This window comes from Nannospalax galili, unplaced genomic scaffold (genome assembly GCF_000622305.1).
Source record: "Nannospalax galili isolate Female #2095 unplaced genomic scaffold, S.galili_v1.0 scaffold2135, whole genome shotgun sequence".
Lineage (NCBI taxonomy): Eukaryota > Metazoa > Chordata > Mammalia > Rodentia > Spalacidae > Nannospalax > Nannospalax galili.
Genome location: NW_008336017.1, coordinates 224378 through 252001, shown reverse-complemented (window position 1 = coordinate 252001; position 27624 = coordinate 224378). Strand labels below are relative to the sequence as shown.

Genomic DNA, 27624 nt, shown 5'->3' with positions numbered 1-27624 from the left:
AAGGTATTTTTAAAAAATAAAGGGTAAACCAATAGCCTTCAATTTGTAACTTAACTGAATTATCTAGTTTGTTTTTTAAAGCTAACTATTCTCAATAGTCTTTTCTGAATACAAATAATTCAAAAAATTATTGAATTTCTCAAGCCTCTTCCTTCCCAAAGGATTCTTCTAGCAACTGGTCCATACATGTGTTTACAGCCCACTTCCCAAAGACCCACAGCTGCAACAATACTCTCCAAGGGAGGCCATCTGCCCACACAGGCTGCACACCCAAGTGCAGTCGCTGCCTCTGCTGATGCTAACGAACATCTGGGGAATGTTGAACTTGTCCCTGACACCTGAGATACATCCATGGACCATAAGAAAGATCCTAGCACTGCTAGAACAACCAGCGGGGGAAAGTCATACAACATCGATATGAATGCAAGTCTCTGAGCTTGGTGTAGGTGCATCAGAAGGGTAACGGGGCTTTGAAAAGTGGTGAGATCCATGAACTGGAGATCTGTGTTTGACAATTGTTGGAGTAAGGAGACTTAGACAGAGAGAGGTAGAGAGCTAAGGAAGAGAAGGAGCCATGAGACTGAGATGCTCATTCCTGAACTTAACAGCTCATAAAAAAATACCTTCAAATAAATGCCATTTCCATGTCCTTGCCCTTTTCAAGAGTGATTTTTAAAATAGTGCATAAAGTACCTACTTCTTTTCAAGCACATGGTTTTGGATCACCTGTTTCTTATACAGATATTTCTGTCTTAACACAATAAATATGATGCAGACAAAACCTCATATTCTTAAAAAAAATTCACTAAAAAAAAAAATCAAAATCAAGGCTTACATTAAATACAGGGTAAAGGGCAGACTACTCAAAACTTAAAGATATAAGTATACCTCCAGAAATCAGACAACCCAGGCAGATACCCAAGAATGATAGAAAGCACCATAGGAATATTTTTAAGTGTAAATATTTTAAAAATATAAAGCCAACAGATGCTGCTGGAATGCAACTGAAGAGGGTGTTGTTTGTGACAGTAAGCACAGCAAGCAGAGGACCTCACCCAGTTTGTGAGGTTCAGGAACACCTCTCTGGGGTGCACCCTGAGTAGGATACGCTCATTTTTCAATTCATTTTAAGCACAAATGAAAAGGTCTTTTCTATGCAATAGATGAATTAAGTTCTCATCTGTTTTTCCTTTCCTAATATTTTCAAATGATACACAGTCTATGGGCTTTTTGTTTTTTGTTTTGTTTTTTTGGTCTTTTTGAGACAGGGTCTCCCTGTAGCCCCAGCTGTCCTGGAACTCACTATGTAGACCAGGCTGGCCTTGAACTCACAGAGATCGGCCTGCCTCTGCCTCTGCCTCTGCCTCCCTAGTGCTGGGATTAAAGATGTGTGCCACCACACCCAGCTGTATCTGCCTTTAAAAAAAAAAAAAAAAAACCCACTCCCATCTCCTGTGTGTGGTGAAAGTCAGAGACAATGACTTTTCTGCCAGGTGCTGTGAGTCAACCCAGGGTCTTATGTTCCCTAAGGCACAATGAACTGAATCCTGAGAAATATACTGTTTCTTCTCTCCTTCCTTCCTCCCCCCCCAAAAGGATCTTCCTAGGTTGCCCAGGTTTCCCTTAAACTCCTAACCCTCCTGCCCCAGTCTCTAGAAAAGCTGGGAGTACAGGTATGTGCCATCATATATATGACGGAGATACAATTTTACGGAAAAGATGAGCAAAAATTATATAAAATTTGCATTTTCTGAGAAATCAGCCCTTTTCTTTTTCTTTTAACAAAGTGTATTTGTTCTTGTTCTGTGGTGCTAGGGACCCAACCCAGGGCCTTGTTCATGCTAGGCCAAGAGCTCTACCACCGAGATGCAGCTCCAGCTGCTGTGTTTGCATTTTAGCATTATACTCAGGAGCCATTCGCTCCTGTTTTCATCAGTCCACACAGGCAAATTCTGTGTGACCCTGACCTCTGAGACTTGTGTGCTCTCATCAGTACACACAGGGAAACAATACCTAGGTCATGTAGGAATTTTTAATAAATTACATTTATTCAGTGTTGTGTGTGCATACATGTGCACATAAGCATAATGAAGTACACAAGTGAAGGAAGGACAGAGGAGAACTTGTGAGAGTCAGGTCTCTCCTTTCAGCACATGGGTCCCAGGGATAGAACTCAGGTTGCCAAGCTTGGCATGAGTGCCCTTTTAATGACTGCACCATGCCGCTGGCATCTTATTTTTATTTATTATTTTTACTTCTTTAAATATTTTTTTTCATTATTTCTATTTTATGTGTATGCATGTATTGCTTGCATGTAGGTAAGTGCACCCATGTCGTGCAATGCCCATGGAAGTCAGAAGAGGCTGTCGGATCCCCTGGGACTGGAGTTACAGACAGCTGTTAGCTGCCATGTGGGTGCTGGGAATTGAACCCAGGTCCTCTGCAAGAGCAGTCAGTGCTCTTAACTGCTGAGCCATCTCTCCAGCCCCCTATCTTTTTAACACTAAATTGTTAAGGACTAAAACATACCAAAGCAAGGCCAAAAACCAAAAAATAGTTGTCACCCTTGACCAAAGCACCCTCATTCCTTCATGCCCACTGACACACAAGTTCACAGTTGTCTTTGCAATCACAAACTTTAGACGAGCCTAATAATTCCCCAGCACATGATCAGAACTGAATTCCTTTACTGCTTTTAAACCATTATTATATTATATTCTACTTCAAACTCTCAAGCTAGGAAATGTTATCTTCCTCTTCTCTTGTTTAAAAAACAAAACACCTTTATGATTAATTTCGATTTTAAAAAGTAGTGACAAATGCAGGTAATCCCAGAACTCAGAAAGTGGAGGCTGAAGATCACAGGTTTGAAGACAGTCTAGACTACATAGTAAAACTTGTCTCAAGGGGATATATAGAGAGAGTTTTTGTTTTGCTTTGTTCTACTCTGCCACATGCAAATAACAAGCATGCTGGGATGCTAATCTTTTTGACTCTCAAGCTAATACACTCACTATCTCTTTGCACATTAACTTGAGGAAGACTGGGAAATACTGGCCCGGATCAGTAATTCTCAAGCCTTCATGCAAATTTAAATTGCTTGAATCTCATTAAATAAAACACTGACTCTGATTCAGTTGGTCAGTGGTGGAACCTGAAAGTCTGTCTTTCTGACCAACTCTCAGGAATACCAACCTGTCAATGCTTTAATCATGGAGGAACTAAAGGATAGGCCACCTGACTCAATGATCCCCTCATGAAATTGAAAAGACATGGTGAGTCTCAGAATTTCTGGCACTTCTCTCTCATTTTAAAATCTAAATAATTTCAAAATAGCTTCTTTTTCTTGAAAAAGAAGCTTCTTTGATGGGTGGTAGCTGGGATACTTGCCTGAAAATTTAAGGACCCACATTTTGGACTGTGTAAGAAATTACATTTGTCTAGGGATGTGACAGCCGTAGAGTTTTCTCTAAGATCTATGACCTCTCCAGCTATGTGTATTCAGCTAAGTTTACAGTACCACATGAGTTTCCTCCCAGTAAATGGGCTTTAAGTCCAATTAAGTAGCTGTTGATTACCCCCAAGATAAAAAAAGTACCACTACTGCACCAATGTCATTTGCTGTGCTGGTCACTGATACGGTTTTTTGGCCTTGAAGCTGGGGTCGGACCCTCGATTGATGTTCTTCCTTACCCACTTGCATAATGCTCTCCAAAGCTATGAGAGCTAGCCCTCACAGGGGAGGTGGCTTCCAGGTCAGTTCCAACTCCATTGCTCCAAATTTTGTGTCCAAAGTATGTCCTGTTCTTCAGGAATAGGGTCTTACCATCAAGTTCTGGGAGGCAATCAAGGACTGTGGCAATAGCCTGTATAATTTGGGGAGTCTCTTGAACTACCCTGGCCAACAACTCAAAGGAAGGTTCCTCCTGTTTGGCACTGTTTCTTATTATGTAGCCTTCAGCTATACTCATGGACTCATGTAGAGATACTGTATGTGTAATTTCAGTAGTTTTTTGGACTAATACAATTCCGTCTACAACTGGTCACACACAGAGATTGTCTGTGAATTGCCCAAGCCTAAGTGGCACATCTAGGATGCAACCTCTACACCTAAGGCTCATGGAACATAGAACAAGGGATGGAGAGAACACTAATGAATCACTGAGTTCTCATCAATGAAGCTCCCTCATGCAACAGATGCCAGACACACAAAAGGTCACAAACGGCCAAAATGCAGAGAGTAAGAGTCTACAGAGTATGGGTCTTTGGACAGGACTCCTATATTAAAATCTACCCACCCAGGGCTGAGGGACCATTATGGAAGAGGGGGTGGAATGATTTTAAGAGCCAGGGCAGAGGTGCATGACCATACGGAAATAGCCCTACAGGCTCCTGGGACTCTTCTCATACTAATCTACAGCAATGGTGTCAGTATACATAAGACCCATGCAAGCTTAAGCAGACAAAAAGCCAGCACAGAACTGTGGAAATGAACAGCAGGCCCCACTCTTAGTCAAAGAATTATTGGCAGCTAATCACTGCTGGGTGAAGAAGAGCTGATCCTCTTAAAGGGAGGGACTCTAGATAGGATGACTAGATCCCAGTGGATGAACTTGCACTAAGAGACATCTGGGGACATTAATTATACACAATAGGCCTAAACACAAATGATAAATGAACTCCAGTGGGGGTTATGGGATGCCAAAGGGTAAGGGGGTATAAAGATGATTTTCTGTATGAAAGACACAAAAACTCAATAAAAAATAAAAAATAGTTTTTCTTATTTCCTTTACCCTAAGAGATAAAGTCGGTCGGGTGTGGTGGCACTCAGGAGGCAGAGGCAGGAGGGTCTCTGTAAGTTCAAGGCCAGCCTGGTCTATCTACAGGGGAGACCCTGTCTCAGAAAAGACAAAAAAAAAAAAGTTAATGTATTTCACAACTAAAAGTACATTATAATATGATTAAAAATAGAAAATGGAGCCAGCAAACTAGTTCAGCAGGTAAAAGTGCTTGTCATGCAGGCCTGGTAACCTGAATTCAATCCCTGGGATCCACAGTGGAAGGAGAGTACTGGCTGTTCTTCCAGAGGACCCAGCTTCGGTATCCAATACCTACATGGCAGCTAACCACCATCTGTAAATCCAGTTCTAGGGAATCCAACACCCTCTCTTCTGGCTCCCGCAGATACTACATGCACATGATGTATGTATATACATGCAAGCAAGCGCTCATACACTTCACATATGTGCACCACTTGGGCTCACACTCTCATATCATACACACATGCATACACACAATAATAATAATACTAAAATCAAAAAAGAAATCAATTTCCCCAACTATTATAAAAACAAAACTAAGAGCTAAAGCAGCCACTCCACCTGGGTTGTTCAAACTCGAGTCTACCTAGAAACAAAGCTCCTCCCACACACTGTAGGCTGAGGTGTGAACACCCACTACCAGCACCATGTTGAACTTCTGATCCCCAGTGCCCCAAAATGTGAGCTTAAGAATAGGGAGCTTCAGATGTAATAAATTTAGATGAAGTAGGGTAGGCCATGATCCAATATGCCTGATATCCTTATAAAAGGGAGCAATTTGGACAGACAAGAAGATGCCAAGGGAAGAACAGAAGCCAAAAGAGAGGCTTGGGACATACTTTCCCCTTCAGGCAAACGCGACCCTGCCACCTCACTGATCTTGTGCTTCTAGACTTCCGAATGCAGGGCAAAGTATCCCTGGTATTTAAATAAATCAGCACTGCTTCATTGTGTTTTCTCCCAAATGAGAGGAAGATCCACAGTGCGGCATGGTTGTCCACACTGTAATCCCAGCAGCCTTCATAGTTCAGGGAAATATTTTCATTGAAGTACAAAATTTACACAGAAAAGTACATGTGTGATAAAACGTCAGGAAGTGAACAAACTCGTGCAAGCAGCACCACAAAAAAGCGTGGTCAGAACCTGGGGTCTCCTTCACACTTCATTCCATATGCCTCGGCCCACAGCCCACCTCTCTCCAACCTCAAACACGGATTACTTGTACTTGTCTTTAAATGTTGTTAAAGAGAAGTATACACCATTATGTGCTTTTGTACCCAGGAAACTGTCAGAGATCGTTAAAGATTATATACAGTACTTGTTGATTCAACTGGATACCTACTTTTATTTTGCCTCATTTGGATTTTTCCCAGCTTAAATTGCATTCACATCAAAATAAATTAACAGTAATTCTAAATTACAAGTCAAGGAAAATTATTACCAGGTAAGTTTTAGAGGGAAGACATTATAACAACATCTAACAAGGAAATCTAACAAACCTGGGAGTGAAGAGACAACGGCACTAGAGTCACAGAGCTAAAGAAAGGCTAAGCGCTAGTATGAGGCAGCAGTGTCCTCCTTGATACAGGAGGGGACATGAGTAGTGACACTAACAGAATTCAGTGTGCTGAGTTCTGGGGACAACACTAAGCTGACTCCAGAGATGAGAAGCACGGCTGCAAAAGCCCTGGTCAGGACAAGGCATAAGCCTTAGTTACAAATTCTAAGTAAAACTTAATTTGTTTCTTAGAACAAATAATAACCTGACTATAGACCTGTCCCCTCAGGGCAATGAAACAGAGTTGTGTCACAGCCTATCCCCAAAGAACAGCTGCAGGGTAAATTCTTAATAACATTTAAATTTTTCTGAGTATTACAGAATCTGTTCAAAATTTATCAATCCCTTGAAGACATCCTTTATAACACACTCTAAGTTTTTAAGACTCAATTAAAGAGTCAGGCACTATAACACATGCCTATATTTCTAGCACTTCGGAGGTGAGGGGAAGAAGGATCAAGTCATTATCAGCTACATACATACAATGTTTTCAAGGCCATCCTGGACTACATGTGACTCCAAAAATAACAAAAAGAAAAAGACAGATGACCGTGGCAGCACATGCCTATGATCTCAGGAACTCAGCTGAGGCAGGAGGGTCACAAGTGTAAGTCCTGCTGAGGATCTTAGTGAGACCCTGACCCAAAACTAAACGTTTTTTTAAAAGGGAAGCTAAGTGACAGGGCAGAAGACCCTGAGTTCAACCTCTTACAATGACTCAAGACCCTGAGTTCAACCCCTTACAATGACTCAAGACCCTGAGTTCAACCCCTTACAATGACAAAAGCACAACCTCTTACAATGACTCAAGACCCTGAGTTCAACCCCTTACAATGACTCAAGACCCTGAGTTCAACCCCTTACAATGACAAAAGCACAGCAGAAGCAAAGACAGGGGCACCATGAGGGTAAACAAAGGAGAGAAACCAAACCAACTTCCATCTGGGAATCTGGTGATGGTTCCCTCCTCTTGACTTTCAGTTGAAATAAACCTCAAGAACAGGCATACTTAGCAAACCTCCAGTTAGACGTTATTTGGAAAAGACAGCAAGAAAAAGAAAAATAGGAAAGAAAAAGGGACTTGAGAATCCAGACTGAGGGACCTGAGAGGTCCTAGAGCCAATGCCCCATGGAGAGGACTATAAATAATTCTTCCCAAAGAATTCTAGAAGAACCAACTGTACTGTCAAGGAGCCCTAACAATCTCCTTCCACACTTTCTTTGGAACATCAAAAAAGCAGGGCTTCCTGTACTTTTGTAAAAGGTAGGCAATGTTTCCCAAACACATTTTCTCAAAACTAGTTTTTCTGAGGGAACATTCATCAGAAAAGGCTGTCCCAGTTCATGAACAGGAGCAGCAGCAGCAGGTGGCAGGTGTTGTTCATGTGACAGCTTTTCTTGGCTCAGGACTTCTCAGAGTCACTATGCATCTTCTCAGGAGGGGACAGCCTGGGCAGCATTTCCCATAAGCTCCTGACTCCTAACATGTTAAAGTGTCTTTAGTGACACGAGTAACCTTGCACATTATACACAGTGAGCAGAGCTGACATGTGACACTGAAGCTGGCCATGACCCCAACAGTCATATTATACATTACATTGTTACATATCGAGAGAAGAGTAACAAATAGGTCTCTCCTTTTATTTTCAGTTATAACATAATCAACATCTAAACTACATCACACATTTTATTCCTTTTTCAAGATTACAACAAAATAGCTAGCCCAGTATTGTGCACACCTGCAATCCCTGCTTTCAGGACTGAGGAACATAGGGACCATAAGTTTAAGACCAATAGCCTGAGTTACAAAGTGAGGTGGAGGTCAGTCTGGGCTATCAGACCCTGTCTCTTTTTTAAAAAAAATATTTAATTTTTTTTTTAAGATTTTATTATTTTTATTTTATGTGTATGAGTGTATAGCCTGCATGTATGTGAGTGCACCCGTGTCATGCAATGCACCGGAGGTCAGAAGAGGGCTTCAGATTCCCTTGGAACTGGAGTTAAGGACAGTTTATAGCTGCCATGTGGGTGCTAGGAATCGAACCCAGGTCCTCTGCAAGAGCAGTCAGTGCTCTTAACCGCTGAGCCATCTCTCCAGCCCTCTTTTTTTTTTTAATTTTATGTATATGCATGTATTGCCTGTGCATAGGTGAGTGCACCTGTGTCGTGCACTGCCCGCAGAAGACAGAAGAGGCTGTCGGATCCCTTGGAACTGGAGTTACAGACAGTTGTCAGCTGCCATGTGGGACCGGGGTCTTCTGCAAGAACAGTGTTCTTAACAGCTCAGCCATCTCTCCAGACCCCCAGACTCTGTTTCTTTAAACAAACCTAAAACAAAAAATGACCTAAGACAGAGCCAGGTGTGGTGGTGTTCACCTTTAATCCCAGCACTCTGGAGGCAGAGGCAGGCAGATTTCTGAGGCCAGCCTGGTCTCCATAGCAAATCCAGGCCTAGCTGGGGCTACAGAGAGACCCTGTCTCAAAAAGACAAAAGAAAAAAAAAAAAAAAAGACCTAAGCTAAGAGGCCCTTAGCAAGCTACCAGAAGCTGAACAGCTCAGACACTCTTGCTGTCCATCACCTGCATCTGAATCATAGATAAGCTGATGGCATTGTAACATACAAGACTAAGTCTCCCCAACAGCGCTTTAAGTTCTCCAAAAATCCCTGCCTTTGAAAATTTCATATTACATACCCACCTCCAAAATTGTCAACCAAGAAATTATAGCTGTGAACCCGTTTGTCTATGCATGTCCTAATACTAACTGGCTTCTGAAAAAGCAAAAACAATTCCTATATGGCTCCCCCAAACCTGGAATTCTATATAAAAATACTCAGAACAGCTAACAGTACTTCCCAGTAAAATGACTGAACTGGGTTAATGACATAGTACAGTGAAGCACTTAACTCCCATTGCTGGAAACACATTAAACTGGGTACCGCTAAATATGTTAATTATTAAATTCTCGTTATTCTTTGGCAATGTAAATAATTCAAATAATATGATCTACACTTAAGTTTTATTAGCTCCTCTCTCTCTCTCTCTCTCTCTCTCTCTCTCTCTCTCTCTGTATGTGTGTGTGGGGGGGTGTTAAGACAGGGCCTCAAAAGGTTGGTTTTGTACTCATGGTGATTCTCCCAGTGAACACAGGCTCTACTGTGTTCAATAGATTCTAAATCACCTCCAAAGAGCTCATCTAAAAGCTGAGTCTGGCTCTCTCTGAGCAAAGCCACAGCATCTACGCACTAAATGGTCAGAGTACATTCACAGGAAAACTACCGTGCGTCTCAGTTGCCTTCATTTGTTGTCACTGACTGGTGGGGATCTGAAGCTCAATACTGTGGGACAAGGTTTACCTGGGAGTGATAAAACCTTGCTCTGAAGGCCATTTAAAGAACTCTTTCGGCCAGGCGTGGTAGTGCACGCCTGTAGTCCCAGCACTCAGGAGGCAGAGGCAGAGGCAGAGGCAGCAAGCAGGGCATGGTGGCACACACCTTTAATCCCAGCACTTGGGAGGCAGAGGCAGATAGATCTCTGTGAGTTCCAGGTCAGCCTGGTCTACACAGTGAGTTCCAGGACAGCTGGGGCTAAAGGGAGAGAGACCCTGTCTCAAAAGACAAAAAAAAAAAGAAAAAGAAAAAGAAAAAAGAAATCTTTCAGCTGGGCATGGTAGTACACACTTTTACTCCCAACAAAGGGAGTAAAGAGAAGCAGAGGCAGAGGCAGGTAGATCTCTGTGAGTTCAAGGCCAACTTGGTCTACATAGTGAGTTCCAGGACAGCTGGGGCTACAGGAAAACCCTGTTTCAAAAGACAAAAAAATAAAAATCTTTCACCATAAAACATCTTGTTCCTCAGAATCTTAAGGTTTACACATCTCTGGTTTCTTCTGCAAGCCTAATTCATGGCTGAAGATAAAAAGTAAAGATGATGAGTTATTGGCTAGGGTGGCTCAAGAGACTCCCAGATAGTAACCCAGCATAGAAATGGGAAAATGAACCACAGACCCCAATCTTATCTAAAGGAATGTTGGCAACTGATTGCTGCTAGATGAGGAAGAGCTGATCTTCCTAAAACAAGGAACTCTAGATAGGCTGACTAGATTCAGCAGATGGACTAGCACTGGGTAACAGCTGGGGGCACTGTTAACACAGTGGATAGTAACAGGGATGACAGAGGATGGGGGGGGGTTGTGGGAGGGTGCCATTTGGGAGGTGGGTATAAAGTTGAATAAGACTGTTTGGGATGTTATGTATGAAACACACACACACACAAAATCAATAAAAAATAAATAAATAAATAAATAAATAAATAAATAAATAATAAAGTAAAGATGAATTCAAAGGATGTAAACTGTTAGGTTCACACCAAGTGAGAGAGAGAACAGGTACCACAAGGAAACAAGACACAGAGACACAAAGGTCCAAATAGTGCCAAGCCCACGAACATGGGCACAAGACTGCCAACCCTCTGGTCCTAGCAGCCTCATGTTCCCTGACTGAACGCTGCTGCTCCACCTACTGTCTACTCTTCTGGGTTCCAGACTTTTCTCCTCACCCACCAGCCCCGTGCACTGCTCTTACCTCCTGGTCTGTAGACCACGTCATCCTCTGTGATGTAGGATGTTATCTCCCCGGTGTCCGTCCTTTCATAGCGGGATTTTTTCTTCGGTGGCTTCTTTTTGTTCTTCTTCGAGGACTCCTCCGTGGCGGCACTGTTATTGTCATTGTCTTCATCTTCACTGTGATCACTCTCAGCATAATTTTTGGCTCCTCCTTCCAGGGTGCAGCTCCTTCGAGGCCTGGAGTTCTCACTCTCTCTCACTTTCTCTCTTTTATCTCTCTCTCGGTCCCGATCCCGGTCCCGGTCCTTCTCTTTGTCTTTGTCTTTGTCTTTGTCCGCTGTCATGATTCGCCACGTGCCTTCTTCTGTCCTCTCACGGCTAGGCCTCCGTGAAAGGTAGACAGTAAGCCTGGGCTTCAGTCTTCTGAATTTCTCACTCAATTCCAGGGAAAATCCAACCACTCCAACAACCCCAACGTTTCAAAATGCTAGGAGAGAAAGGTAAGGAGACAGATTGGTTTTACTTTAAAGTTTCCTCTTAGTTCCTTCCTAAAATAACATTTAAAAATAAATAATTTATTCAGGGTTGGAGAGATGGCTCAGTGGTTAAGAGCACTGACTGTTTCTGCAGAGGACCCAGGTTCAGTTCCCAGCACCTATGTGGCAGCTAACAACCATCCATAGCACCAGTTCCAGGGGATCTGACACCCTTTTCTGGCCTCCGCAGGCTCTGCATGCACAGGTGCATTTACATGCAGGCAAAGCACTCATACACATAAAATAAAAATAAACAAAAATCACTTATTTATGCTTCCAATATAAAAGCATCTCACGGGCAACAATGACAAAGCTGGAAGAGCTGATGATGTACAATTTCCAGGCACAGTTTTATGCCTCACTAGCAAAAGGTTTGGGGTTTACTGCTATACTAACACAGTCTGTCTAAATGGTAAGAGTAAACTATATACCCTGCTTTCACCTTTTTAAAGGAAAAAGATGTGTCCCAATGAGCAACATATAATGGGAATAACTGTACAAAATTAACTTCAACTCATAAATCTGAAGAGAAAAGAACCTGTGTAGTGCTTATCACTTCTACGTGAAAAATAATTTGCACAGCTATGGAAAATGTCTCGGGATGTCATACAACATGCTGTCTTTTGAAAACCGCCTCTGCCTCCAAATTTCCAAACCCCCTCTCAAGAATAAAATGGTATTTGATGGACAGCTTCCAAAGCAAGAGTCTAATTAACTTTAGCTGCAGCTGACGCATCTTTTCAGTCTACCATTCTAGTTGTGCCCCAAGATGAAAGAAAATGTTTCTTGAACAGCTTATTATCTCCATCGTAACTAAACTAAGTATACGTCCAGAAACAGCCTTCCATCTTTAGGGACTATTATGTAGTTTTTACATTCTTTCAAATTTCCATTATTAATAGCTTTACTAATAAATTCCTCCAAAACTAAACCCAACCCCCCCAAAAAACAATCTGTACATAGACAACGAAAACAGTGAATCTTAAACTCTAACACAACTCTTATGAAAATTTCATACTATATGGAAAAAAAAGGCTTTTTACAAGTCAGTTTTGAAAATCCTAATAATCATTAACTGATTTTCCACACTCTCTGATCTTCCCCAATATCTCATTTATGAAACAATCTTTACTAAATGATGTCTAGGTACCAGGTGCTCAGAATTAAATATATGAGGGAAGAGCTCAGAATCCTCATCCTCACACATAACTGCAACAAAAGGGGTAAGGGATCAATCTGGGAACCCTCTGCTTCCCCTCTATTAGAGCCAGAGAGGAGACAACATAGGCAAGCAAACAAAAGATTGGTGCTGTTTACTCAGCCAACAAGAGAGGAAATCATTTGCAATTACATGCCTCAGGTGCAGAGGAAATTTTCTTTGGTCATGCCAGAGGCATAAAATATCACACTTTCTCTGAAGTCCAGAGATCAAACCTGATACCAGAGAAGACTCCTCCATAATAAGCATAGGCATGTAAAGTAGCTTCAGGAATTCAGGAATATTTAAAAGGTAAAACAAAACACATCAAGCACCTCTGAGAGATGACTGAGAAGCCCCTGAAGAAGCAGTGACCCTGGCCGTCTGTCTAGATGCAAGGTCAGAAGGCTCCCTAGGTCACTCCTTTCCACACAGGAAATGTTTTCAGATAGGATTTCATTTTAAGCATGTTTCAAGAAAAGAAAAAGGTATTCTAGTGCCTTAAAAAAAAAATAAAAAAAACTTCTGCATAAATCATCAGCTAAGCAGACAGTCCCTGTAGGCTGATGGTATTAGCGGCTGAAAACGCAGAGTGCAGAGCACGAGCCAGCCAGTAACACAAGAAGCAAGACCAGCAGCAGCTCAGGCAGCTGACAAAGCATTCATCAAGTCTACTGACAGGCCACAGACTGAAAACCTCTCTGCCATTTAAGACAAAGATACTTTCATAAGCTTAAGAGAAAAGATCATTTTCCCACAGTTAATAAGATAACTGCTCCAAAAACTATATGTTAATTCAATAATCAAAGATGAAAAAGATAAATCCAAAATATATTTACTACTCACTACATTACACAGTTTCTGTTTACAAAGAAGATATTTTTTGCCAAAAATAAGAAAAATCCAAAATAGAGAAAACAGTCACAAAATAAATCTAGTGTGTATGAGTGTATGTGTTCATACACACATGTGCACAGAGCACAAATATAAAAATCAATGTCCTCAGTTATCTGCAGGTTGGCTATATTTATATATTAATATGACAACTATATTGTTAATTGTGAGAAGGCCAAATTAGTATGTGCATTTGCCTCTAAAATAGTTCAGTAGGGGCATGTAACATGCACTGTTCCTCTACATAGAGCAATACACTAATCATAATTTTTTGAGCTTCAATATACAATGACCAATATATGCCAATATTGTGACATTTGAAAATAGGAGCCCAGAGAGCAATATGATGTTACCCAGGAGAGATGTCACTTTCACCTTGTTAGAAACGACCTTCAAGGGGTGCTGGAGAGATGGCTCAGCAGTTAAGAACACTGACTGCTCTTGCAGAGGACCCAGGTTCAATTCCCAGCACCCACATGGCGGCTACAAACCGTCCTTAACTCCAGTTCCAGGGGAATCCGAACCCTCTTCTGACCTCCAAGACATTGCGCAATATGGGTGCACTCACATACATGCAGGCAATACACTCATACACATAAAATAAAAATAAGAAATAAAATATTTTTTTAAAAAACAGAAATGACGCCGGGGTGTGGTGGTGCACGCCTTGTAGTCCCAGCACTTGGGAGGCAGAGGCAGGTGATTCTGTGAGTTCGAGGCTAGCCTGGTCTACATAGTGAGTTCCAGGCCAGCTGGATCTACAGGGAGACCCTGTCTCAAAAAGACCTAAAAGGGGTTAAAAAAAAAAAAAAAAAAAAAAAAGACCTTCAGGGTAAACAATACACAGTATCTACATGCCAACATGAGGTTTAGGAAGCATGTCCCTCAGCTGATTTTTTTTTTTTTTTTTTTTTTAAGCAGCTCAGTAACTGAATCAGACAGAAGCTGCCCTCCCCACTTCACAGGTTATAAAGCTGAGAAAAGATCATTTTCACAAGCCCGCACAGTGAGTGCAAAGGCAGATTCTGAAGCGGCTGTAGCAAGACAAGTCTCGCCTGACCTGCTCAGGACCTGCTGCTTCCTGCACTGTTGGGCCTTGCGCTCCCCACAGGAACCAATTTTCCCAACATAATTCTGGCCTCCTAATTCACAAAGTTTCAGGAAACACACACTGCATCTTCCTCAGTCAGTCAGTCAGTCAGTCAGTCAGTCTTTAAAGCAGTAGGAAAGCCATGTGTTAAATCAACTACTCAAATGAGGCAGATAACATGTATTAAAACAAAACCTAATCTACAGCACATCTCAAAACCCCAGTGTCACCTGCTCACTGAGCAAATATGCACTGAGCGCATACTACTGCTGCAGAGGCCGGGGAACAGCAGAGAAACACAAGCAACTCTGCCCTGGTAGAACTTCTGCTCCAAGAAGAGGGTCACAAACATACACACATTAAGTAATGTCAAGTAGGGAACTCAATGGGAACAGAGAGTTACAACAGAACAAGATGGCCAGGGAAGGCCTCCTGAGAGAAGAAGCCACAGGGCACAAGAAGCAAAAGGCAGGTGCACAGAATCAAGTGATCCAGGCACGTTCAAGATACAAGAAGCCAGGCACACTGGGGTGGCAAGAGAAGAGGAAGAAGGATTGAGATGAGTTCAGAGAAGAAGGGGTGGGGGCAGGAGGGCCTGGATCTGGTCACTTGAGGACATGTAAGCCTTGAAAGAACTTTGGCTTCCACTTAAGTGACATGAACTCACTCTGACACTCCAGAAGGGACATGAGTAGCAAAGACATCATCTGACTTCTGCCTACATAAGAGCATACCAGCCATAGAGAAAAGCCTCCAGAGATGCAGGACTGACTGCACAGAGACTGCTGAGGGAGGAAGCTTTGTGCCTTAAGCTAGGGACAAAGTCACAGGAGCTGGGACAGCCAAGACTGCAGAGGTAGAGAGGGGAAAATATCTGATTTTCTGTTTTATTTTTTTAATTTGTTTCTGCGATTTTGTTTGTTTTTGCAGTCTTGGGGTTTGAATGCAGGGCATTATGCATGTTACATACCCAGTCTCCCACTGACCTCCATCCCCAGCCCTCTTCTCATTTTTTGAAGTTCCGAACTTCCTACCTTCCCAAGCAGCTGGGATGACAGACCTGCACCATTAAGCCCAGCTTCCTAGGTATTTTTAAGCTAAAAGTAAACAGGATGTGCTGAAAACTGAGCAAGTGAAGTGTGAAAGAATAAAGTCAAGAACACTGCTAAGGAATACAGCCTGAGCAACTGACAGAGGAAGCTGTCATTGTCCGAGATCTGGATGGGGAAGATCAAGAGCTCAGCAATCAATGAATGAGTTTGAGAAGGCTTTAAGGCCACACATAGGAGACTGGAAGTGTATCTCAATGGTAGAGTACAAGGCTCTGGGTTCCATCCTCAGCACAGGAGGGGGGTGGTAGATAGAGGACACACAGGTAAAGAGCCTAAGTACATAAGAAGTTCAAACTGGAATAATGCACCAATAAACCTCCCTGGGCAGTTACTGCAGAAGCACTTTACATGTGTTAATGCAATATTCAACTGCACCAAAAGTGACAGTAAAATTTATCATTCAAACTAAAACACATCTGAGACACAATTAGCAATTCAGCAGGAAAAACATGCAAACCATACAATCATGCCATCTATAGCTCTATTCACCAAGTGTTACTGCCACAGATGAGCTACCATTGTAAAAAGCAAGCAGAGAGAAGGCTGAATACACTGACTAAAACCACATAGCTAGTGCTCCTTAGACCTGGTTTATGTGGTGCTGGGATTTAACACAGGGCCTTGTGCACATTATATAACTGCTGTACCACCAAGCTAAACCCTTAGTCCCCAGAGCCCATCTCTGAACCAAAAAAGCTATCCTGCCTTAAATTATGTGGCCTTAAAAGTCAGGTTATAGGGGCTGGAGAGATGGCTCAATGGTCAAGAGCGCCGGCTGCTCTTGCAGAGGACCCAGGTTCGGTTCCCAGCACCCACATGGCAGCTAACAACTGTCTGTAACTCCAGTAGGAGGGGATCTGACAATCGCTTCTGACCTCTGCCTGCAACCATGCACATAGGTGTACTTACAGACAAACAGGCAAAACAGCCATACACATAAAAAGTTTAAAAAAAAAAAAAAAAAAGCCCCCTAAAAAGTCATGTTATTCCACATGGTAAGCAAAGAAAACATGGTGGTGTTGCAGGCTGACAGAACCATTTGGGAAACATGTCCTGTTATCTAGCAGTAGGAGTTTTTTCCCAACAAGAGTTGTGAGTGTCCAGCTAGGCACCATGGTGCCACCTGCCTTTTATCCCAGCACATAGGAGGCAGAGGAAGACAGTCTCTGTCAGTTTGAAGGCAGCCTGGCCTATATAGCAAGTTCCAGGCTAGAACTACACAGTGAGACTCTATCTTTAAATAAAAAAGAGCCGTGTGCATTTCAAGAAAAACCTGTGTTTACATCTACTAAATACGAAATAGGGAACAAAAGAACTCCAGGTACTTCTGCCTTTTCCCCTTCTGTATTTATTGTGTCTCAAAAAATGCTTTAGGGGCTGAAGAGACAGCTCAGTGGATAAGTGAGTACATTGCTCTTACAGCAGACCCAAGTTCAATTTCCAGTATGTATGTCAAGTGGTTCACAGCTGCCTGTAACTCCAACTACAGGCGATCAGACGCCTCTGACCTCCCCAGGCACCCACATTCGCACGCACATACCTACACAGACACACACCATACACATCATCTTAAAAATAAAAATAAATCTTTCGAAAATGTCTTGGCCTTCTCCCTCAGGACAAAGGAACCGTCAGAATCAGAGACCTTGGTGATCAGCCCAGGCTGTGGTCTTCCTTCCTTCCAGAGAGCAGCTGCAGCCTGCAATGCAGCAGGAAGGCACAGAGGCAGCTGTGGCTAGAGACTACTTTCAAAGGGAAATCAATTTTCTCTTCTTGTTCCCTTTCATACCAACAAGCCTGAGAAAGAAATGCAATGACTTCTGCTCTGGAGAAGGAAATGTCACTTTAACTCTTGTATTCCCAGCATAAGAAATATGGCATTCTCATTGACAGCAACCTGCTATGAAGACTCCCTCAAAACACTCCAGATCACCACTGACAAAACTGCAAGGTGGCACTGAAATAAGGGCTCAGCACATCTACAAAGTGGGGCAGATACCAAACTTTTCATCTGAAACTGATGTGGGACGCAGTATCACTTTTCAATGGTTACAAAGTTGGTAGACCTAGCCAAACCCAAGTATCCTAGCAAAGTGAAACAAGTCCCCTGCACAATTCTCGACTCTAGTGGTTAATAACTAAACAATCAATCCTGCTAGACTCATTCTCCAGACTTGTTCTCAGAGCACTCGACTTACTGAAGGAATCAAAGTACTGCGCAAATCACGGGTCAAATGCAGAGCGCAGCCTTTGTGGTACAAGCGCAGAGGACACAAGGCAGGTGCTTTTGCTCCCACCCGAGGCAAGTGATACTGAGTGGCACTTCCTCATACGACGCCTGGACAGGCTTTGGGAGAAAATCCGAAAACTAAGCCTGGTGGAATAACAAACAAGACACTTTAATTTCTTCCCAAAGACATAACAAAAACTTACAAACACTGCAGAAGGTAGAAAAATGCCCCAAATCTTAGCTTATAATGAACATGTCAATGAAAAAATTTTAAAATATTTATGTTAGCTTAATTTGAAGTAGAAATGTCCAAGGTGAGATGCCTTAAAAGTTTCCAATAAAGAATTTAAAACCTTGAGCTGAGCATGTTGGCTCAAGCCTGAAACTCCAGCATTTCAGAGGATGAGGCAGGTAGGAGGACTGCCATGAATTTGAGGCCAGCCTGAAACACAAAGTCTCCAAAGCAAATAAAACAAAACCTCAAAAAGTAAAATCTTGTTGTTAAAGAACACATTAACTGGCTGGATATGTACATGAGTGGTAGAGACCTTGCCTAGAACACATAAGGCCCTGGTTTCGATCCTTGGGGTGTGCGGGGGTTGGTGGGAGGACAGGATCCTACAAACTTTCCAGAAGCAATTACTTTCCTATGAACTGTGTGTGTGTGTGTGTGTGTGTGTGTGTGTGTGTGTGTGTGTGTGTGTGTGTGTGTGTGTGCGCGCCTGTGCAGGCGGGAGACCAGAGGGTGACATATCAGGTGTCTTCAATGGAGCTCTACCCTTTTTTTTTTGCAACAGGATACCTCACTGAACCTAACAGGCCATCAAGCTCTCCAACCCACCTGTCTCTAAACACTAGGATTACAGGTGTATGCTGCCACACCTGGCTTTTTACATAGTGTTAGAGATCCAAATTCAGGTCCATGTGCTTGTGCATCAAGCACTATACCCACTGAGCTGTCTCCACAGCCCCACTTTCTACATTTTACATATGAAGTCTTTGACCATTATACACAGAATCTTGCTGTCTTGCACACTGCCCACAGTTGTCTTATTCAACCAGAGAAAAGCTCACAGCTCACTCGAAAAAAAGGCTTCTCTAAGGTGATACTTCCAACAACTGGGGCCACATAATTATCGGTTGTGAGGAACTGTACTGTGCATTACAGAATGCTGAGCAGCATCTGTGGCCTCTACTCCTGTACATTCTGCTAGCACAACCCAATATTCAGAATTACAAAGGGGTGGGGGAACCTCTCCAGATAGCCCCTGGGAAGCAAATCTGCCCAGTTGAAAAAGCCCATGCTTTAAACGAGTTATTTGTCTACTGCAGATATTTCAAAGGCTTAAGCATCTGTGTTGTTTTATTCAAAATTATGCTTGACTAATACGGAATCCACAGAACTAACACCATTACTTCCTTGTCCCTTAGCTGTGGGGGAGGGGTAGCAGCATCACAGACACTCCAGTGTGCTGTGTTCTTTGTTCTCTGAAATAAACTGAACTGCCTGAAACAGTAATTACACAGACGTCTGAAGCTGAATTAGGAAAACAGAAGCAAATATCTTGAGATTCTGAAGGTTGTTAGGAGTGGTATCACTCCTTTGGTACCCTGCTCTGCTCATGGGCCCAGGAGGGGGCTTCTGTTGCTGCTACAACTTGGAGAAAAATGTGAAGTCCACAATACTCTTGCAAGGAAAACCAAACAACTGTCAACCAAGTCCTGATCTGAATGGAGGGAAGAATTCTCAGCTCCCTTTCCCACAGCACAACTTTAAATGGAAAACCAAGAATGGAAAAGATAAATATAAAAACAAAGCAGGGCACTGCAGAGACAGTTCAGTTGGTAAAGTGACCCTCTTGCACACATCAAGACCTGAGTTCAGTCCCCAAAACTCATATAAAAATGCTGGGCATAGGGGCTGGAGAGATGGCTCAGCGGTTAAGAACACTGGTTGTTCTTGCAGAAGACCTGGGTTCAAATCCCAGCACCCACATGGCAGCTAACAGCTGCCCGTAACTCCAGTCCCAGGGGATCCAAAGGCCTCTTCTGACCTCTGCGGGCATTGCACGACACAGGTGCACTTACCTACATGCAGGCAATACACGCATACACATAAAATAAAAATAATAAACCCAGCATGGTGGTGCATGCCTTTAATCCCAGCACTCGGGAGGCAGAGATAGGCGGATCTCTGTGAGTTCAAGGCCAGCCTGGTCTATATAGTGAGTTCCAGGACAGCTGGGGCTACAGGGAGACCCTGTCTCAAAAAGACAAAAAAAAAAAAAAAAAAAAAAAACACCTATAACAACAGCTAATTAAACATGTAGACAGAGTTCCATTTCATGTAATGCTGACCATGAAAGAGCCATTTTAGACTAAAGTAATCTTTAATATGCAGGCATTCTTGGTCAGGCTCACTACTTCTACATAACATTCTTGGGGGTAGATATGGTGCACAAGGTTCCTTTCAGTTTGCAGAGCTCTAAGACTCAAAGCGATTTGCAGCCACGGCACATAAGCTCTTAGCATTTGATAAAAGGGAATGACGGTGAATTTTATACTTAATACAATTACACTTCACACATATATAAGAAATCAAAAGCATTCAAAACTCACTTCTAATCCATGGAGACAAATTATATCAAAGGAAAAATGAAATCATGAAACTCACTGGAGCAGTCCTTCTTCTAAACACTCAGAATCTTTAAGTCTCAGATGAAAGAAAAAAGGTCTGTCTAAAAGCAAGAGCCTAAGCCAAAACTCAATTTGCCGTTTTCTATGTCTGAGTCATTCTAACTGGGTATAATTCTCTCTAGGTTGACCAAATTTATTAACCCTGCCATCTTTGTGAACCTGGTGTGATTCAAAGAAAGACAGAAAAGCCACTACAACTATTCAATTCCAGATGCCAGCAACCACTGAATGCCTGGGAAGAAGAGGGCTGGTGGAATTCTCAGAGCCAGAGCACAACTCTAGAGGAGAGCCTGTCAATTCCAGTAGGTCAGCACTGCCCAAGAAGCTCTAAATACACAGATGGCAGACATGCACAACTGCTAACCCCAGAGAACCTGCAGTCTAGTGGGGGAGGGAACAGTTAGTGAAGCATTGTAACACATAGTACTTCAACTGGGATAAGTGCTATGGAGAAACTGCTAGGTACAGTGCCTGGAGGGTCACTAATTTATTCAAGGCAATCACTAACAAGAAGTCATTTGACATAGTGGAAGGAACAGCAAAGGGGGTGGCATTCTGACAGAGAAATAGGTTAGTACAGAGGCCTGACACAGGAACACCCTTGTAATGGTAAAATGCCAAGGTAACTGAAGTAGTGAGGCCAAGAAAGATTGAAGATGAAGAGGCAGCTGGGCAGCATCTGCCCAAATAAGAGGAAGCCTGGAGCAGGATTCTACCTACAGAAATAACAATCTGTTGCACTATAACAGACCCCCTCCCAGCTCCTGTAAGGTTAGGAAACTTACTGCAGGCAAGACAGAACCAGTGAAGGTGTTAAACAGCAGTTAGATTTAGGATACATTCTGTCAGCATCAGGAGACTGGATATGCTGGGAAACAAAGAGGAGAGTCAAGGAGGGCTCCCACCTGGAAGAGCAGAGTGGCCAGTGACCCATATAAGAAACAAAGAATTAGAATTTGGAATGTGTTATGTTTGAGATGCCTAGCAGAGATACAGACAGGCATGGGTCAAGAGGTCAGAAAGCTCTGGGATTCATACAAATCTAGAGTACTCAACATACAAACAGTACCAGTAAGAGTAAGGCTGGCAGTATCAAAACAATCAGGAATAAAACCACCAAGGTAGAAAGAATGCACTGGAGGCTGGAGGTGTGGCTCAGCTGGTACAGTGCTTGCCTAGTATGCACAAAGTCCTGGATTTGATCCCTAGCACCACATACAGGTTCAATCCTCAGTACCATACAAACCAGGTGTAATCGTGAACACCAGCACTTGGGAAGTGGAAGCAAGAGAATCAGGGTTATCCTCAACTATGAAAGAAGTTTGACACCAGTCTGGGCTATCAGAGACCCTGCTACAAAACAAAACAGAAGCGGGAAGGGGAAGGGGAAGAGATGGGAGGGAGGGAACACACAGAGTATTATGGGCAAGGCAAGTAAGTCCACGATGTGACAAAGCTGCAATGGCAGAATGACACAGAAACAATGCACCCATCACGTGCACAGAGAAGCCCTCAGACTTAACAACAGCCTGTGGACATAGTCTACTTTAAGGATGTGGCCTTTAATGAAATCCAGGGACTCCAGTCCTGGCTGGTTTCCATTGGAGGAAGATATATCTGAGGAGAACATCTCCCCCTGCTGTTTCTCAGGGAAATTCACCAGCTGTCCAAAGAAAACTAAATTTTGAGGAAAAATTGCTTGAATAATTCTTACCTTGCAAATTAACAAATCAGAGCTATTACATCTTAAAAACAGCTGGGGGGGGGTCTTTAGAGACAGGGTTTCCCTGTAGCCTCAACTGGTCTGGAACTTGCTATGCAGACCAGGTCAGCCTCAAACTTCACAGAGATCTGTCTGCCTCTGCTTCCTGAGGACTGAGATTAAAGGTGTATGCTGCCATGCCTGGCTAAAACCAGCTTTTTAACATATTTTAAGTACCTAACTGAAAAAAATTATGACTACATGAGGAGAGAGAAAACATGCTGTATGCGCATAAATCCAAAACAAAATGTTTGGCTAGGGATATGGTCCTAGTAGGTAAAATGCTTGCCTTGTACTCCTAAGAACTTGGGATCAATCCCAAGAACCTATGTTAAAAGGGGGGAAAGGGGTTGTACACCTTTAATCCCAGCACTTGTGAGGTAGAGGCCAGCCTGGTCTGAGTTCCAGAATAGTCAGAGCTACATGGTGAGACCAAAACAAGACAAAACAACACAAGACAACACGCCACACCGCACTGAACAGCTAAGTGTGGTGGTATATGCACTTGTAACCCAGCACTGGGGATGATGAGATAGGCAGATTTCAGAGGTTCACTAGCCAGCCAGCCAGCCAGCCTAGTCTACTTGGCTAATTCCAGGCTGTCAGAGACCTTGTCTCAAACAAAAAAGGTCAGAGTGGAGAGGTGGCTAGGCAGAAAAAGTGCTTGCCACACAAATCTGATGACCTGAATTTGATCTCTGGAACTCACATGGCAGAAGGAGAGAACCCCCAAAAATCGTCCTCTAACCTCTATGTGTGCCATGACACATGTGCACCTGAATCATACACACACCATAAAAATAATAAAATACGCTCGACGTGGTGGCGCATGTCTTTAATCCCAGCACTTGGGAGGCAGAGGCAGGCGGATCTCTGTGAGTTCAAGGTCAGCCTGGTCTACATAGCGAGTTCCAGGACAGCTGGGGCTACAGGGAGACCCTTCTCAAAAAGAACACACACACACAAAAAAAAATAATAATGATAAATACAGGGCTGGAGAGATGGTTCAGTGGTTAAGAGCACTGATTGCTCTTGCAGTGGACTCAGATTCGGTTCCCAGCACCTACACCTGTAACTCCAGTTCCAAGGGATCTGCCTTCCTCTTCTGACCTTTGTGGACATTACACGACAAGGGCGCAATTACATACAGAACAGAGAGTTCTCAAAAGAAGAAGTAAAGATGGCTAAGAAGCATCTTAAAAGGTGTTCAACATCACTAATAATTAGGGAAATGCAAATTAGAACCACTTTAAGGAACTTAACAGAGAGGTCTCAAAATGGAAGTAGCCGGGCATGGTGGCACACACCTTTAATCCCAGCACTCGGGAGGCAGAGGCAGGTGGATCTGTGTGAGTCCAAGGTCAGCCTGGTCTACATAGCGAGTTCCAGGACAGCTGGGGCTACAGGGAGACCCTTCTCAAAAAGAACACACACACACACAAAAAAAATAATAATGATAAATACAGGGCTGGAGAGATGGTTCAGTGGTTAAGAGCACTGATTGCTCTTGCAGTGGACTCAGATTCGGTTCCCAGCACCTACACCTGTAACTCCAGTTCCAAGGGATCTGCCTTCCTCTTCTGACCTTTGTGGACATTACACGACAAGGGCGCAATTACATACAGGCAGGCAATACATTCATACATATAAAGTAAAAATAATAAAATATTAAAAAAATAAAAAGATATATTTTTTGAAAAGGGAAAGGGGGGGGGTGGACAACACCCAAGGTGTTCTTCTGGCTTCCACACATGCACATGTAACACACACGAAGTTTCAACTCCAGAAAAAAGATGGTTGGTTCCCTGTGGTGTGTAAACTGGTGTCAGAGTTCATATCTGAAAGGACTAAGTCAAACAGAAGAAACATCATATATCTTCAGGAAACCTTATGGTGTTTAAATAGCTCATATGAAAGGGCTTAACTGGATTCAAAATGCTATGTGCCAGTATTACGGGTCAAGTGACAAAAGCCTAGCTGGCATGGAGAAGATGCAGCACTGCCCTGTCATCTCCCTCCTCCCGAGACCCAGTATATTAAGTACAAAGAGGGAAACTGCCCCAGAGAACACCAGCTGAAGTCTCCCCTGGCTGACTGGTGTCAACGGGAGTATTTCTAGTTATTTAGCCTCAGCTATCCTTGGTTCTGATCCAAAGATGCGAAGTTCACTGTAACTTCAGAGATTTGAGTGTCTTCTCCACAAAGTAAAAATAGGCACTGTGTCCATCCCCCTCTTTGAACCATCTGCAGTCTCCCCACTGCTCCAGGATCAGACTTTCCTGCTGGCTAGTAGGGGCCCAGACCTTTCAAGACTGTGTGACTCAGCCTCCTGCTAAGAAATGGAAGCAACCTAAGTGTCCCTCAACTGACAAATGGATAATGAAATTGTGGTACATTTACACAATGGACTTCTACTCAGTGGTTTAAGAAAAGAAAAAAAAAAAGAAAAAAGAGAGACGTGGTGGCACACGCCTTTAATCCCAGCACTCAGGAGGCCGAGGGCAGGTGGATCTCTGTGATTATTTTGATATATCACAGTGAAAGATTTATCGTCCTCTTTTTTTTTTTTTTTTTTTTTTTTTTAAAAAAAAAAAAAAAAAAAAAAAAAAAAAAAAAAAAAGATGAAATCATGAATTTTGCCAGCAAGTATGCCAGTCACAACTCATCTGTGTGGTCACACAGAGAGAATAATTGCCTGTGAGATGCCCAACCCTAAGTGACACATCTACAATGGAATCTCTACACCTAAAAGGTGTAGACAAATTACTAATGCATCTCTCAACTATCATCAATAAAGCTCCCTCATGCAACAGAGGGCAATGAACACTAAAGGCCACAAATGGCCAAAGCGTAGAGAATAAGAGTCTGGAGCGTGTGGGTCCCTGAACAGGACTCCTATATTAAAATTCACCCTCCCAGGGTTCAGGGACCATTGTAGAAGAAGGAGCAGAAAGATTCTAAGAGCCAGAGGAGGAGGTGCACTACCATATGGAATTAAGAGTCTTCTAGGCTCCAGGAACTTGCGCATATGAACCAACAGTAATAGTGTCAGCATGTACAAGACCTATGCAAACTCAAGCAGACAAAAACTCAGCATAGAACTGGGAAAATGGGCAGCAGGCCCCAACCTTAGTCAAAAAACTATTGGCAGCTGAGTACTGCTGGGTGAGGGAGAGTTGATCTTCTTTAAAGGAGGACTCTAGACAGACTGACTAGGCCCCAGTGCATGAACTTGCCTTGACAGTCATCTAGGTACACTAACTTAACTGGATAGGTCTTAATATAAATGACAGAATGCATGAAATTCATGGGGAGGGCTATAGGTGGGTGCAGATGGGGGAAGGGTATAAAGAGTAAGTTTTATAAATAAATAAGAATTCAGTAAAAATTATATAAAAAATAACTCAGTACTTCAAAATAAGTATCAACAGCCCAAACTTAGGACCAACTAGATAGCTCAGCAAAAAAGGCATTTTGCAACCAAACCTAAGGACTTGAGTTTGATCCCCAGAAACGACAAGGTAGAAGGAGAGAGAAGTGACTCCCAAAAGTCATCCTCTGACCTCCACAAATGTCACACACACACACACACACACACACACACACACACACACACAAAATCAGAAATAAATAAACCAAATTTAATTAAGTAAAAAGAAATATACCAGCAACTTACATCAAGTGTTTACAATGGAAATCTTCAATATTACTTTCTAAGGAAAATATCAACTATGAAAGGAGTGAAGAAGGGAGGGAATTGTTTTTATTTATTATTTTTATGTGTATGCAGGTATTGCCTGCATGCAGGTAAGTGCACCCGTGTCGTGCAATGCCCACGGAGGTCAGAAGAGGCTGTCAGATGCCCTGGGACTAGAGTTACAGACAATTGTTAGCTGCCATGTGGGTGCTGGGATTCAAACCCAGGTCTTCTGCAAGAACAACCTGTGTTCTTAACTGCTGAGACATCTCTCCAGCCCCGGAAGGGAGGGAATTTAAATTCAGATTTCTTTTTTAAGGTTTAGAAAAGAAAAAAACATCTATTGTCTTTAGACGTCTAAGCCAAGTAAACACTTAAAATTTGAAAGTAGCTGGGCATGGAACTCAAAGGCACAGAGATCTAAAAAACAAAGCTAGCCTCGGCTAGACAGAAAGTTAGAGGCCAGCTTGGGCTACATGAGGCTCTGTCTCAAAAAAAAAAAAAAAAAAAAAAAAAAAACAAAACAATCAATCCACTGGAAAGCAGCAGGATAGGGCCTCAGCTAGGAACAGTAACTGGTAAGACTGAGCCAGAACAGAAGAGGCAGAGGCTGCATTCCCTCAACAAGCAAGCATCTCTTCTTACAAGACTGGCATAGGTCATAGGCTTAATCAATACCACACAGCTCTTCTTTTCTAAGCTTTGATCTCATATAGAGTAAAAAACAGTATAGCAATGGACAGATATGATAATCAAACACAGCCTGGATTCCAATTGTTCAAAGCTTAGTTCCCTAGATCAACTTCCTCAATTTTGTAGTCTAGGAAAAGTTAACCCTTTAAGCAAATCCTTACTCTGCACTGCACAAGAACACCAGAGGTCAATCTACTGCCCAGTGCAAAAGCATACTGAAGAGCTCCAGGCTCTGGCAACCTTTAAGAGCACAGGGAAAATGCAAGCAACATACAGAACATGGATCTCCACAGCAGCTGACAGAAGTGACCTGGAGGGCTAATGTAAATGGAGCAGAGTAACAACCTTGATCCCAACAATTCTCTCACACACATCAGTAAACAGAACTTCTTCAAAAAAAGCTTTCAACAGCAAAACTGCCACTTTTGATTTAGGTTAATCTGATCAAGTTCATGAGACCTGGGGAAATGCACAGACCCCCTTACTTGCTCTTCCCCACCCCCAACTCTGCAAATCCCAAACTAACAATGTGACTAACCACCTAGAGACTGGGTCACTTGCAGCACCTGGTAATTTAAGGTATTTTTTTACCTGGCTGGATATGATCTGTGCTGTGTCTCCCCTGTAGGCTTGTCACTTCTGATATCTTAGCCACATGACAAGATACAAAATATGTAGGAAGCATTTTTAGAATATTACTGAATTGTAGAATTGTGCAGGAAAGGTGGTAACATTAAAAGGCAGCTCTTCTCATCTGGGAAAAGGAACTGGAAT

General features: G+C 42.7%; 1 protein-coding gene across 4 annotated transcripts in view; it reads right to left on the bottom strand.

Annotated features, from left to right (window-relative positions):
- The window catches only part of LOC103732256 (arginine-glutamic acid dipeptide repeats protein-like), a 258810-nt gene that overhangs the window by 98685 nt on the left and 132501 nt on the right, over window positions 1-27624 (bottom strand). For all 4 annotated transcript variants that reach the window (XM_029562372.1, XM_008830811.3, XM_008830810.3 and 1 more), the window contains one exon: window positions 10961-11428. In XM_029562372.1, coding sequence (XP_029418232.1) covers window positions 10961-11285 — 325 coding nt within the window. In that variant the 5' untranslated portion in view covers window positions 11286-11428. The remainder of the gene's footprint in view (window positions 1-10960; window positions 11429-27624) is intronic.